Here is a 16,055-nt window from a genome sequence, read left to right as displayed (position 1 = left end):
TGACATTCTTTTACATAGACAGACAGATAAGCGACAACAGCTTACCTCGTATTGCATTAAAAAAATTGCGTGTTGTCATTTTTGCACTTCGCAAAGGGCTTTTCCCACTGTTTCCCAATGTGACACACACACACACACACACAGATCAACAACAGGTGGCATATCTAACAATAGACGAGCAGTATTTATTTATTTTATGTAAATATAAATAGTGCTGCCTACTCTGAGGCGTCAGCCAGTGCCGCATTATAAATGGCGAGTTGCTCAGCTGCCTAACGTTCATTCTCGCCAAAATAACCACAACGCAAGAGACTCGTGCGCGATCCTAACTCAACACATTAATTAAAATAAAGAAAAACGATCACATCGGAAATGCAAATCGCACTTTAAAACATATATACCTAAAATTTAAATAACTATTTATTGCTCTTAAGTCGCGTATGCTTGCAAAATTAATGTAAAACACATAAAAACATAAAGCGACCTTTAAAGTTTCCGCATTTAACCACGCAACGTACATAACACGTATACGCCATGGTATCCAAGGCATTGGTAAGTGCAGTTGCAGTCAAAAGTTTTTCTACCCAGGGTAGAAAAACAAACGTTTGGGTAACAAAAAAATAACCACAACAAAAGAAATAAGAAAAAGAAATTTTACCCTGGGAAAAGAAGAGAGCCTAGAGAGTGGAAGACATTTTATATATCTTGAAAAGGGTTGTGGTATGAAACTTAATGAAAGTTTGCAATTTACTTTACATATATTATTTCCAAAGTACTATATAATAATTTGTAGAATTAAATTTAAGTGCAATTCATAAAATAATCAGTCCCCCAAATATTAATCGAGTTAAATTGAAAAGAATTGAAAATGTTAGTGCGATATAAAAGTGATTTTCTCATTCAGTTGCCAGGGAAAGTGCAATAAGGAGCAAAAAATGTTCTTTTCAAAAAGCATTGCATACATTTCGGACATGAAAAAGACGAGTAACATGAGCTGGCAATATGCAAACAGAAATTGAATTAATGTCATGTTTGCCTGTTAGAGACTGACCAGTGAAAGCAGGCAGATATGCTGACACACACACACAGCTGTGCACACCCCCAAACAGAGTGAAAGAGAAAGAGGGTCATTTGGTTGGAAAATTGCAAATTAACAAAAAGCAGGCTTAAAAAGCGCTGTCACAAATTTAGCTAAAAATCCAACAAAAAGCTGTGAGAGTGTGTGCTTGCTCACATTTGTTATTTGGCATCTATTGTTGTTGCATGCTGCATGCGAATTAATGTTGCCACTCAACAGTTTGGCCAACAAGGAATCAGCCAAGAAAACAGGCTGGACAAGCACACAAAAACCTAACAAACTTGCTCCAAATCAGAGTTGAGCCTCACACCACAACAGCTGACAGCAAAGAGTGCAATGAGTGAAAGGCAGAAAGTGAGATACAGAGAGAGAGAGAGAGAGAGAGAGAGAAAAAAGTAGAGTGTGATAACAATCCCTTGAATGCTTAACGTGTCAGTCGCCTGGTTGAAAGGCGACGGCTTCTCGGCCGGCTGTGAAAAAATATGTAAATTAGACATCAAAAATGCTTTAATGAAAATTCCGCCTGTAGCTGAGAAAAAGTGGGGAAAAATATGCAGGATAAAACTGCATCCTTTCACACTCAAGCTGTTGTATTTTTAGTCTTTCAAGTGCAACGAACGAAAAAGAAAGGAAATAATTAAACAGGGTGCCCCTGAAGTTGTGCTCTCAATATTTTTTTCAATACCCTTTTTCTATTTTATTTTTGGGACAACGTTAAAACTGTTTGAGTCACAAAAAGCCGCAACAGCTGCCGCATAATAAAAAGTACAAATATTTCAAACAACGCGCAGCAAATCGACCTGTTACAATATGCATGTGTTTATGTGCATATTTCATACTCTATACACACATTTACACACCTGAACCACCGCAATTTGCGTTTGCTGCCAAATTGCCGCTTACAGTTTGCCATTTGGTCCTCTCGAAACATGAATGGTATTTCAGCTGCCAAAAAAAAAATTGAAAAAAAAATTGAACTAAAAAAAAGAGAAAATTCTAGTAAATTGTGTGGCAGCCGCAGCAATTAAATTGACATCCACCTAAGACTGCAAACTGTGCAATGCCAATCATAAAATTGAACTGAATGATCAACTCTTTAAATGCCAGTTTCATTCAAAACAAGCAAACATTTCACATCAAGTAACCCCATACAAAACTTGAAAACTGTTTCACTTTGCTATATGAAACGTGTCCGCCCACGTTGGGCGCCAAATTATGTTGACTTGAAGTAGTTTTCTTTGTTTTCACTGTGAATTAAAGTCAAGTCGTATTTTAAATTAATTTTTTAAAATAAATAATTTATTTTCTCCTTTCAAATCATTGAATACTCTGACTGAGTGAATATATATTATTACTTATTCTTCCACACTTTCAAAACAAATTAAAACAAAGTAAATTTTTAAATATTAACGTACAGTTAAGATTTTAATATTGTTCGATTACTGATACAGTTCAAATCCCACGTTGGGCGCCAAGATTTAACCTTTATTTAATATTGTTAGATATAAAATCCACTCGGAAGCCTAATTATAAGTTACATATAGATTCACATGCTTAAGCTAAACTTGATTAAGTTATTTAAATACAGGTATTCAGGTACTTTCGGTCACCAAGGAAACACACACAGAATATGCAACAAATAGTAGTCTGAGGGGAAAGGTGGCAAATCAAATAAATTTTGCAATTAAAAGTTGCACTCCTTCGAAAACATTTGTCAACGTAAATAAAAGTAAATTAAGTTTATTTTGCATTTCGCTGCGCAAATTTTCTTTGGCTTGTTTCACATTTTCTCTCGATTGCCAGTTGTTGTGGTTTCACCAGGTTCTTCTTGTGGTGTTGACTCTTATTTTATTTTATTTTTTTTTATTTACTTAAGTTGTTGTTGGTACGTTGGTCGCGTTTTCTGTTGTGTTTGCTAAATAGGAAGCAGGAGAAGAAAAGGGAGCAGGATACGGATGCCAAGCGAAGGAAACTCCGGGAGGTAACATCCGTTGAAACTGTAACTCGCATTTCATGTTGTTTTAATTACTTTCTGATTTATTTAACCTACCGACAATGGTACTACTCGTATGCACACACACACACACACACACAAATCTCTAGAAAATGTGATATTGTTGAATGTTGTTTCCATTGAATGGCCCGCATTGTACACTGTAATTATTTGCATTGTCACCTGGGCGCGTCTAAACAGAAACTAATGGACAAACATGAGCGGCCATAAAATGCAACTAAATATTTTGGAAACTAAATCACAAGCATACAGCTAAATTATATTTACATTATTTAAGTGCAATGCCAGACTGCAAAATAAGCCCAAAATACAACAAGAACAACAACAATAAACGAGAAACAGTGGGCAGCCACATTGTTTGTACAAAAATGAATTAAGCAGCGCTTTTGCATCCAAAATTTTGTTGTTCAGGTAATTTTATAGCACTTTAGCCTACCTACTCTCTTCACCAACTCATCTCCTCATCCCGTCAACCACCTCTTTCTGACCCTTTCTTGCATCCAGCCAACTGACCGAAACGTTGACCGAAATTGTGTGCAGCAATTTGCAATGTTTATTATTTCAAGCGTGCTTGTTATTTGCTATTATTGCTATAATTCAACCCAAAAAGGCTCGGTTCCCTTTAACTTTTCGTTCTACTCTTATGGAGTAGACTCTGTTAAGCTATAAGTCTGCAATTTAATGCTTGTTTAATAAAAATTCATCTATGCAATTCATTAAAAGATCGCTATTTATGTTAATAAAATAAATTACTAATAACTACTAATACTAAAATAAAGAGTATTCAGCGTTCGAATTCCTAAAATTCACTGCTCATTTTTGTTATAATTTTTGTTTGGTTGCCCGGGGCAAAAGCAATGAACGCTTAGGTCCAAACAAAACATGGCTTTAAAATACACAAATACACATATATAAATATAATTCAAAAATACATAAAAGCAAATTGGATACTTAACATTCAACACACATGTTGTGCCGCAAAACACGTTCCAAAAAAAGGTCAAATGAATAATTGGTAACCCGAGACAAATGTTAACATCATAATTTAAATGACGCTGCTGAATTTTGCAGCCTGCAATCAGCCATTTGTTTACAAAAGCTACTTCCTTATATATATTTAAACTTGTATGTGTGTATAGTTTTTTTTTAATACAAATTGAAAACATTTGCACGACTTGCAAATTTCCTGCATGCGAGTCTAAGAAAAACAAATTCTAAAATAAACAAGATATATTTTTAAACGAATATTAGCTAAAGTTTCTTAAGGAGTTTTCTCTTGAATGTTGTGATATACATTTTAATTAATTATTATTTGTTTTAGCTTTAGATACATTGCAGGTGATGATAAGAGTTTTCATTTGGCAAGCAAACTAGTTGTTTTCAAGAAGTGCTTTAAAAAGAGTGTGAATACTGTACAACAATTAATCTATTTATTTTTTTTTTTTGTAAATTTGAAATAAATTACTGGCAATCGAAATTTATGAATTCGAAAATATGTTTGAAAAATGTAACTTTTGACGTGTTTATCATAGTCTCTTCATAAGCTGCTGTGCTGAAACTTTTCATGAGTCGAGTAGTACATGATTTGTTTAATTTTTATTTCTTATAGGCATTTTCACCGTGTTCATCTACTTAAATAATTATACAGTTCACGGAACGCATCAAACTTTAGCTTGCAATTTGCAGTGCAAGTTTATTGTGGTTGCCCTGACAATCGAAATGCTAATTAAGTGCGGCAGGCGGTTTGCAACTTTCCACTGCACTCACAAAGAGAGCACATAAATAGTTAATTAAAGTAAAAAGTTTCTACAACAATTTACAAGTGAGATGAGAGCTCCCCTTCTCCCCACTAAATTAATATTAATATGAGTCCGAAAATTGCATATTGCATGCGTGCTCGAGAAATTAATTGGAATGCAAAATTCGCATACAAAGTGTATGCAATTAAATTGCACACTTTTCGGGCGCTAGGCACACCAATTAAATATGAGTGCTTTGATATAAATATATATATATATATGTGTGTGTGTATGTGTTATGTACTTGTCTGTACAATTACAAAACTAATGCCATTTAATTAAGTTCACACGTGCCACAATTAAATCTTCAACACTAATTGATGAACGTGTGTGCATACATGTCCTGTCGAGGCACTTTTAAAAGTTGTCGCGTTGTCCCGCCACCCAAAAAAAAAAACAGAAAGAAAGGCAAAATTTCTCACGTAATCAGCAAAGGCAAACAAATAAACGAGCGGACGCAGAAAGGTATACAAAAATTGTGAAAGCTACTGAAATCGTGTTAGGAAATCATAAACAGTTTTTGTTTTTTTTTTCTTGTTTTTTTGTAACTCCCACTCAAATGCAGGTTGTATCCTTTCTGAATTAAGCAAACACACCTACAAGCAAATGCTCATCTATAGCTTTGCTTTGGTTGAGTTTTTGCGCCCCACTTTTTTCCTGGCCTTTATCCCCTTACACTTAGCGCCATTTGTTTTGTTGCTGCTTGCATATTTGGCACGTTTGCGCCTCGTTTTGGCCTGCCTAAGTGGGCGTGTCTGAGAGCCCATCTATCTCTCTCTCTCTCTCTCTCTCTCTCTCATTCAGTGTGTGCGTGTGTTTTTCTTGGTGAGTTAGTGCCATTTATTTTACCCAACTCACTACCCTTTCCTTGGCACAAAAATTCGAAAATTATTTAGCAAATTAACACGCTGACAAGTCAACTGTATTGAAGTGAACGTGTTTTGGGATTCTGGCTACCAAGTTATGTGACCAGATTGCCTAAATTTATGTATGCCATGCACTTGGGCCTCAACTAATAAACACAACACGCACAACATTTGACCAGCTTTGCCTTGTCTTGCCCACCTGAAGAGTTGGCCTTAAGTATGCGCAACATGCTGGCTCCCATTAAACTAATTTCAACCATTGTTTTCCTTACAGTTTTCCCTTACAAGTTGTTGTGCAATTTTATTTTGCTGTGTTTTCCCTTGGGTATGGAATGTAATGCAAGTCACAGACTTTCATTTGCACCTGAGCATATCCTGTTCCACTCTGTAGCTGCATTTTGTTGTGGCCAAGCATTTATCGCTTATACTTTGGCAAATATTTATTTTCAATTGGGTATATACTCGTACAATGGAGTAACTAAAGGATATAAGCTTGTTAGAGCGATAAATGTAAGAGGTTCAATAGCAGTCAATTAATTCGAAGAGATTACTTATGAGCTTACAACGAAAGCTTTTTAAGAAGCTTATTCTTAAGTTTGATAGTAGGCTTTACATGCATTTTAAGCTGTGTTATGCTTAAAATATAATTAACATGTTTCAAGTGCTTTTCAAACTGAACGAATATATTTCAGCGTAAAATATTATTATCATTATTATTATTTCAGTAAAATATTCCTACAATAAATTTATTTGTTGAAAGCTTTAATGAGTTTTATAAAGACATAAAACGGATGCTATTAATAAATATGCATAAGCTTTACATTTCTCAGTTGATAAAATAAACATATTCGTAAGCTGATGGCTAAATAATCATCTTAAAAGCTTAAATGTGCTTTCCAAACATCTTTAATTTGTGTAACCGTTCCCCTTTTAAAGCACCCTATAAAATGAATAATAAAAAACAGCAAATGGAAAGCATAAAAATTGAGTAAATGTGCTTTTAAAGCAGCTCTGATTTATAACTCTTCTTCTCAAAGGTCATCCTCTAGTCGAGCAATTCGATTAAAGTACTTGCTATGCAACTTACTGGATCTGTGAGAGGACCACAGCACACATGCCACAACAACAGACTCAGGAAACGGTTGGTTTTGGTTTTTTGGTCAGACAACTTTTATATAGTGTGCATGTGTTGGATAAATGTCTTGTTGATGCCTTAAATACATGCTTACGATTACCCGCCTGCTTGCCACACGTGCAACAGTTCGAGCCATAAAAATCCATAGAATGCTCCTTCAACATAAACTGGACATGTGCTCATCATCATTAACAGGCAGACAGACGAGTTCATCAATGTGAAATAACAACACAAATGCATTTGCATTAATTTGGGCATCAAGCACACAAATAAACAAATAAACAGCCAGAGTGCAAAGCAAATGAGTAATGAGATTTTTATAAAGTTAATTAAAAATATGTGGCAGACGAAAATTCGTAGGCTCTCTCGTTGCGCTTCAAGTGAGACATTATTAAGAGCTGGCTCTGCCTGGAGATGCGGTTGTGGATTCGGTGGTGAATGTGGCTGTGGATGAAGCTGAAGCTGAAGCTGTATCTGTCAGGGCACGCCTCAAGTATGCACTTGGCATAATTTGTGCAGCAGCCAGAAACTTGCCACACGCTCATATATCAGACAGCAGGCGACGCTGACTTCGACAAGTGTACGAAAAAATATTTATCTACAGTATGTCAAGTATTTGTTTTGACAAAGAAGTTTATATATTCCTACAAGCAAAAAAAAAAATCTAGTTTTTCTAGTTATTTTTTGCATTATAAATAGTTGCTTGTTTTGCGTATTGAATTTAATTTGAGTTTGTGAATTTACGTCCTATTAAATACTATTAAATATAAAGTAAAACCGGAACAGGCCTTAATATAAAGTTAAAAAAAAATAGGGATTCATTCGGTTTTACTATTAAAAAAAAAAAAAAAATACAATAATCAAATTTAATTTTTCTTTATCAAAACAATTATTTGACATACTGTATATCCAGAAATATATATATGAAGCTGCAACGAGGTCAACGACAGTGCCAAAACTGGTCGAAGAGCAGGAATGTGGGGCGTTGCCTGTTTGAAATCGCCAGCACTTTGTGGATAATAAAACAATTAAACGCAAGCTCAAACATTGCCAAAAATATAAAAAAGAACAACAATAAAAACTTGCCTTGCACTGCCTGCCAAATGAATTGGAATGCGAAATGGAAGAGTGGATGTGAAAATGGAATTGGGAATGGAACTGTGGCTGCCACGCTGCACTGCTAACCACATTTGCATGCTGCCTCGGGCGTATGGGGCGTATACTTAATCAAAACCAAAACAGAAGCGTTGCCCCGAATAACGTTAGAGTCGCGAAAGGGGGCAAACGGGTTACGGGATTTATCCGACACCCATTTGCCGTCCACTTACGCAGAGTTTAATTGGAATTTATGGTTGACATTCTGCTGCTGCAGCCGCTGCAATTGCACGAAATTTAGCCAAATTTTCAATTAGTTGTGTATATTTAATGAGCCTAAACCATTTGCGCTTTGACGCCTTCGACTATCCACATTCAAGGGGCATTCACTCTCGCCCCGTTTGAAGAGAGGCGCCGCATTACGTCATCTATGATGCTTCAATGCTCCGTTGAGTGACGTTATCCGTTGAAAGTTTTACACGCGCCACACAACCACGCAGCTAAACCATTCAACTGCGTGTGTGTGTGTGTTTGTGTGGTGTATGTGTGTATGTGAGTGCTTGAGTTTGAGTTAAGGCTAAGGTTAATGGCGGCTAACGGGCATGCCAAGGCTGCTGCCAACTGTAGTACATATTTCATAATCATTAGAGCCCCATGCCATCTCATGCCACATGCCACATGCCTCATGTGCTACGTGTGTCAGTTGCCGGCAACTTCAATTTAAGTTCACTGCTTAAAATACTGCAAAAAATAGGGGAAATAAATTAACTTACATCGCCAGTAGCCTAGTTTCTATTTCTTAATACATTCTCGTAAATTAAAATATAACTGAAACTAGTATAATATATAAAAATAAATATCAGTTGTTTTCTCAGATCCTGTCTGTCTGTTTGATACACATTTTATTAAATTAACCAGTATCTACACTAAAATACCTGGAAGATAAAAAACAAAAAGCATTAAATTCAATTTAAGCACTTTTATAAATTATTTCCACTTTCCATAAAAATGTTTTTTCAAAAAATTAAAACACAGTCCATTAAAATCAATTTTTTTTACAATATTTTTCAATCACAATTTAATTAAGAGCCCTAAATAAAAATATATATTCTAAAACAAGTACGAGAATATTCAAAATTTGATAAAAGGGAATGTACTCATAATTAACTTTTCCTGCTCTTTTTGATACGCAGCAACTAGTTTCTATTTCGTACACACTTAAAGCTTTTCATATAAAAATACTTGGAACAAGAAAAACCAAATAAACCTGAAAATATAGAAATAAGCAACCTTGAAGTCCGTGTCCTTACTGTCTTTTTTAATTGACAGCATACCCTTCACTTTTCTTACAAATTTTCAACTTTACTTACTTGGAAATTTCATTAAAATTTTCTACAAAATGAATTTCAGTTTATTATCTTTGACGTCCAATTAGAATATCTCAAAATAACAAATAGAAAGTATAATTTTCTTTGCTTTTTTTCACATGTTACATTGCAAATTCCTTACAATCGGCTTAAGTTTGTGGCAATTAAAAGTACATCAGCTTTTAACTAACAAGCTCAAAATTTGCACTTCACATTTCATAAAATATAGTTGCAAATTTCATATATTTTCTTGACAGATTCCTTTTTTGAAGCTAATTACAAATAAAACACAATAATAAGCTTATGAAAATGTTTTATTTAACATAACTAAGTACACTTAAAAGGTTGCTCATAGAAGCTATCTTTTCAGTATATTAGACCGACTTTACGATACTCTGCAGACAATTAGTTGATTGCGCAAGTTTTGTGTTTATTATGTCAAATTAAATTTTAGCACTTTAGCTGTAATGTATTCTGGGATAGATATTCCTTTTTATTTTTTAATAAGATTTAATTGATTAAATTTTCTAAATCAACAAAATTTAAATGCAGAATCAATTTGGAATCCAAATCATGATATAAGTGTTAATCTGTATGGAAATCGATCGAGTTTTGACAAAGTTATAAGAGCTCAAAGTTGATGTCAAAAATTGAATGGGTTGGTATTAAAATTATGGATCATCAATAACAAATGGTCAAAAAAATTAGATTTTCTAAACGAAATTGAAATTAAACAATCCTATATACCCGCTTTTCTGTTTGACATCATTTGATCTCAATGACAGCTGCAACTAGTAAGCTTAATAAAATACTCAAGTGGCTGAATCAATGAATGAGACTCGAGTGGTACTCAGTTACACTCATTTACATGTTGGATTATTTTTTATAGACATCAACTAAATGAGTGTATGTGTGTGTTGTGTGTGTGTGGCTGCCAATCAATTGGCAGACGAGGGGCAATTGTGTTGAGTTGTCAATTTGCCACATAATTGCATGCCGCACGTGAATGGGAAATAGGTCGTAAAATGGCTTTAAATATAAAGAAGCTTAGGCAGCTTTTACGGCTCACTTGTCGCCTACAATAATATGACACACACACACACACACACACACTATCACACTCACACATTTCTTTCTGTTCCCTCAACTAGCCATAAGAATGGAACGTGTACGCTCAACCATAAAATAAAAGATAATCATTATTTTCTAAGATTGCACATAAATTTTTCGCGTGCGCGCTGTACCGTTCGCCCGGGAAATGCATCAAAATTCGTTATATGAGAGTGTCTATGTGTGTGTGTGTGTGTGAGTGTGCATGTGTGGCCGTACAGGAAATGCGCCAGCGTACAGGAACAGCAGGAACAGGAATAAAGTATACGTAACGTGGCATACGAGAACATGCAAGCCCGGATGCAATGGCTGTACGTAGTTCTCCCTCCCCTCTTACACTCTTTTTCTGTCTCACTCTCCCTCCTTATCTTTTTCTACTTCTCCCTCTCTCTCTGCACTCTATGTGGCCCAAAAAGTGCTCGGGCGTTAAGAATGCAACGCTTGCAATTGCAGTTGCCGGCTGCCCGGATGCAGCTCATTTCACTCGGGCAAGCGCAAAATGTAGACCAGCAGGATCAGAAACAGTTCCAGGACACGGACACCCCTCCGCCCGCCTCTCAATTTCAGCCACCCTAATACACACAAATACAGTTGCTGTTCCGATAAAGATGGTCGCTTGATTTAATAAATTTTGAAATATTTTCACTTCACGCAAAAGACTTTTACAGACTGGCAATTTAATAAACTGGCGTGTCAAAGTGCCACAAAAAAAATCTCATTACGTCTACATACATGTGTGTCTGTGTGTGTGTGTGTGTGTGTGTTAGTCGTTGAGTGTGTGCTCCATTAAAACTTGAAAAGTTGAGCGCTTAATTAAATGTCGCGTAAATGAAATCTTCAACATTCTTCAATCACACACAACAACAAATAGTCAAAATAAAGCTGAACACTAGATACCCTGCAAAATTTCAGATTGAAGTCTGTAAACTTATAAAAGAATTTTATGGAGAAGTTGATAAACAAAATATGTAGGATATAATATATATTAGATGTTAAAAATATCGTGCAAAAATCGATTAACCAATCACACTATCAACTTATTTATTTGATGTCAGACTTGAAAAGTTTTTCAAAGAACAAATAGATTTTAAACATCATCTCAATAAAATGAGCTAAAATCTGAATAAAATGTCAACTTTATAGACATATTTTGGCATATCTTAAGCTAGAGTATAATGCGGAAAAGTTGCTGGCAAACGACTGCTGCTCTTGCCTCCCAGACCCCGCCCAATCCGCTTGCTACTGCTACTGTTGCCGGCAAAGTGATTAAATTGAGCAACCATTAAAATAAATATGGCGACAAATGGCATAAGTGTTCGTCGAAGGCAGCGGAAAAGCTCATTAAGGCGAAAATGTGCACAAAAAAAAAAGAGAAACGAGCAGGGAGAAAGGGAAATGGAAAGGAAGAGAACGTTGATAGAGAGCAGAAACCGTGAACACGATATGGAAAATTGTGTGAGTGTGCTAGCAGCTGCTGCTGACTGACCCAGCTTGACTTTTGACATCAACTGTGATGATGATTTTTTTAATAACGTGCCTAATTGAATTCAAATTAGCTGGCTAATCGACTGGGCGCTATGCAAATGATTGAGCCAACCGCCTTGTGTATTCGTTATGACAAGCAAAAGGCAAAGCAAACTGACAACAGACACTTCAATGCCAATAGAATAAGCTAACTATAACAAATGTAGTCGACTTTTGTGTTACCCTGTAATTGGGAGTCGATAATGCCAATTTTAAAGAAATTATTTATTCAGCCTATTTAGTTACAGGGAGTGTACTTGACTGTGAATTACCCTAAAAAGTATACTTTTAATATTTTGACGTATCTATTAGCTAAGTATTTTGGTATATTTCACTTTCTTTAACAGTTACTGGAAGTGAATAAATTTATTCAATTGAAAAGAAACAAAATAATCATTATTTACTGTCTCTGTTTAAAATTAGTCAAGCTATTAAGGTAAAGGTAAATCTAAGATCAAAAAAGTTAATTGGGAAAATTGAAGAATTCACTGTTTTAACATCTATGACTTGTTTAACAGTTTTATTGTTTTACTCTACCAAAAATTTGACTTTCTCTGCTTTTAAAAAAAAAAGTATACTACTCTGTTTGTGCATACCCTTTATTGTTAATTTGTAGTCATAGGGTATAATAGCTACTGCACTTGTCGGCTCGCTCAACCACAGCAACAGTTCCCAGTAGTCGCAGTCTGTGACTTTACCTCAGAGACTGTCCTCTTGGACTTGACTGTGAGTGTTTTTGGTGTTGGCCAAATTGTCATTGTGAATGGTGGGCTGAGTGGTTGAGGTGGTGCGGTGGTGCGGTGGTTGAGGTGGTGCAGTGGGGCGGGTGTTTGGCATGCCTGTCGTTTGTCGGCCTGGCAATCATACTAAAAGTGCCACCTGACGCTTTGGCATAGTTGTTGTCTGTCTGACTGGCAAGTACCTGGCCTATTTGTTGTTTTGTTATTATAGCCAGCACTTCGCAGTCCTACCCTCTGCCCCCCACCCTCTGTCATCCCCTTGCCATGGACTACATGCTGCGCTTTGGACGACCGTAAATCTTTCCGCACACTTTAGCAATTTATACATAACCGCCGGCATTTATTGTCACATTTAGCTCGCAGTTCATGGCGTCACGTCTGCCATTTACATTTTGCCATCACAACAACAACAACAACAATAACAATTGGTAAGAAGGGGAGCCTGCAAAATGTCAGCCATTTCTCTAGTCTCGATGCCGCGCCCGATAGAGTCATCTCATTTGCGGCCCGCGGCTGTCCGTCCCAAGTTCTTTGGACCAAGTGTCACGTTGCAGACTTATTAGCGTGTCTTCTATATTTTCATTTTGTTGTAGTTCTTGCTGCTGCTGTTGTTGTTGTTGTGACTTTTTTCCCCTTTGCCAACTTCCACGTTGATAAAAATGCGCTCCAAAAAGAAATGAGATTAAAGAACCTGAAATGCTTTCAACCCACAACTTTGAGATACTCAGCAAAAGTAGAGAAATTACCTTTTAATTATTTTTGAAAAGTGTTCAACGTTTAATCACAAAAATTAGAATTAAAAATTTGCCATAGAATGAATTTAAATCTTTCAACATTGCGTTTTAAATGAATTATTTGAATTAAATATTTGTACGATTAGCCACCCCATTGCTTACATAACTACAGGGTATAATTATTATGTTTTTGGAGAAATGCTTTCAAATAAATAAACGAGTCTTGCCCCACAATTTTCGTTTATTTCTGGCCTGCTGTCAACTATCTCGCTCGCACTTGTCATTTGCACGTCGCATTTAAATTTGCATTTGTCATGCAAAACTAAGACGCCCCACTAAGTTAGTTTGACAGCAATGCGCCTTGTCTAAAATATTTATCATATTACGCATACGCCTAGTGAGCCAACAGATGAAGCCAAATACAGTTGGCTTGTCTTTTCCTTGATGATTTATGCTCATTAAAGCTGAGCAAATAATGCTGAAAGAGAAACCCAAAATCAAAGTAAACCTCCTGCTTGCTTGATGTATTACAGCCATAATGATGCATCATTATGGCCGACTAATTGTGGGTTGGCTCAAATCGTTTGTTCAGGTCAATTATCATAGTATTGAAATGCGCAGGAAAACGAGAGAGAAATCACAAGTGAAACAGTAAACTGAGCTTAATAAATTAATGCATTGACAACAATTGATTATTCTCACTTATTGAAGAATCTATATATCAAAATCACGCCGCTTCTTGGACTTTTGGCTCAAAGGCAGATGTCACATTTAATTGGGTTTTCACAGGCTTTAGCACCGTAATAAGCTATTGAATAAACGAAAAGCCAAGGCCAAAGCGAAATCCAATGCATTGAAACATAATTGAGCTAAAGCACACACACACACACACACACCCATAGACTACACTCGTTCCCTCGCACACTCATAAATAACACGAAAACTTCCGTTTGCCATAAAACTGATGCGCGCGACAAAGCGAAATGGCGCCCAGAAATGGCGGGCGCTGTTTCCGCTTATGGGCGACGACAGACGACAAGGCGATCGGCAACAACAACAACAACAATGACTACAATAATAATGACACTTGCTATTGCTAAAGATGCCAGGCCCCAATCGTAAATTTCAATCAACACCGGACTAAACTCTGAAAACCTATACCGAAAACTCAAATGACAAACAGTCGAATAACTGCGAATTGCCTACCCCCTCTCCTGTTTCCATCCTGACAGCAATATGACAGGCTTTTGGTATATACACCCCACATTCCAGCCACGCCCTCTACCGGCGACGGCGACTTAACTCATGTTTTATTGCTGCAAATCCCATTTTTGAGCCTCAATGCTGACAATAAAAGTCATCGAGATTCAACATCTCATACAACAACACCTCCCCGCCTCCCTACCCTCAAACTTTCTTCGAGTGTGTGTGTGTGTGTGTTGTGGCTTTGCTTCATTGGCAACTGAAAATTCGTTGTTCACAGACGTTTATGTCATAATGACACCAGTTGAAAGGGACACAAAGAGAGCTATCAATCTAACTTCAATCATAATTAAGCTCTAAATAAGCTACTGCGTGATTAAAATAGCTTTCAAGCTCAAATTTTTTTTTTAATTTCAATAATAGCTTGCTAGAAATAAGTCAAAAGCTCCTGAGAACTATTTTAATGAATTTCTTTTATATTAAGTGATGTGTCATTGCTTTAGATTATTTATAAGCTAAAGCTTATCAAAATCTCTTTCTCATTGCTGCTTTATAGCAATATTTTGCTTGAAATAAATATTCTGAAAAATTAAAGTTTACTAAAATATTTAATAAACTTTGTAAGCTACTCAAATTTGCTAACAAGCTTAAATTCAGTAGGTTAAATAAAGTTTAAAATAACTAATAAATGCGAAAATAATGATTGGAAAATAACTTGAATGAGCTTTCAAAGCTGCTTACTTTTCTGCTATTTATTTAATTTACTGCTCTATTGACACATTCAGCTAATGTCATTGTCACTTTTAGTGATAGCACGCAATGGAGTGTATTTCTAGCTGACAACCCCTTAACAAGTTGTTGCAACTTTCTGGAAAAGCGGCAATGTGTGGCAATATGGTCGTAAATCATTAAAAGTTCACTCATAAAACGCCAGCCACAAGAGCGGCCACAAATTTCACAGCTCCGCAAGTGAAGTCAAGTAAAGCCGTAGCAGGAAAAACTCTCTCGTACTCACTGTGTCCTGCCTGATAGCCAAGTCATCTTCATGGCTGTCGCCTGTTTGCCATAATAGTTGTTTGGCCTTGTTTGCCTTGCTACGGCTGAGCAGGTTAATCGAGAAACTTTTGGCAAATAATTTGAAAATGCCCAAATTGCCATTTAAATCGCAGCACAACCTCGGGGCAAACCACAACCGACAGCAGAGCCTAATTCTAGGCTCTGTTCTTGATTTTTAACTAATTATTGTGTGGTCCATGGGTTTTTATTGCCGTCAAAATCTCAATGCTTATGATGAATCAATGCGTTGCCATTAAGCTTTAGGTTTTACCCGTCAATTTGCAGACAAAAACCAAAAATTATATCTACTTAATTAGCGAACATCAATCACATA

The 16,055-nt window shown here is 36.2% G+C and overlaps 1 protein-coding gene across 1 annotated transcript in view; it reads left to right on the top strand.

The window, feature by feature from the left end:
* The first annotated feature begins 291 nt into the window (after positions 1 to 291).
* LOC117783186 (rho GTPase-activating protein gacU) overlaps positions 292 to 16,055 on the top strand; it is a 32,238-nt gene continuing 16,474 nt past the window's right edge. The window contains exon 1 of the mRNA XM_034620454.1: positions 292 to 552. Within this exon, the coding sequence (XP_034476345.1) occupies positions 535 to 552 (18 nt within the window). The 5' untranslated portion in view covers positions 292 to 534. The remainder of the gene's footprint in view (positions 553 to 16,055) is intronic.

The sequence above is a fragment of the Drosophila innubila genome (genome assembly GCF_004354385.1).
Source record: "Drosophila innubila isolate TH190305 chromosome 2R unlocalized genomic scaffold, UK_Dinn_1.0 1_C_2R, whole genome shotgun sequence".
NCBI lineage: Eukaryota > Metazoa > Arthropoda > Insecta > Diptera > Drosophilidae > Drosophila > Drosophila innubila.
This window is presented reverse-complemented; position numbering and strand designations above follow the sequence as displayed.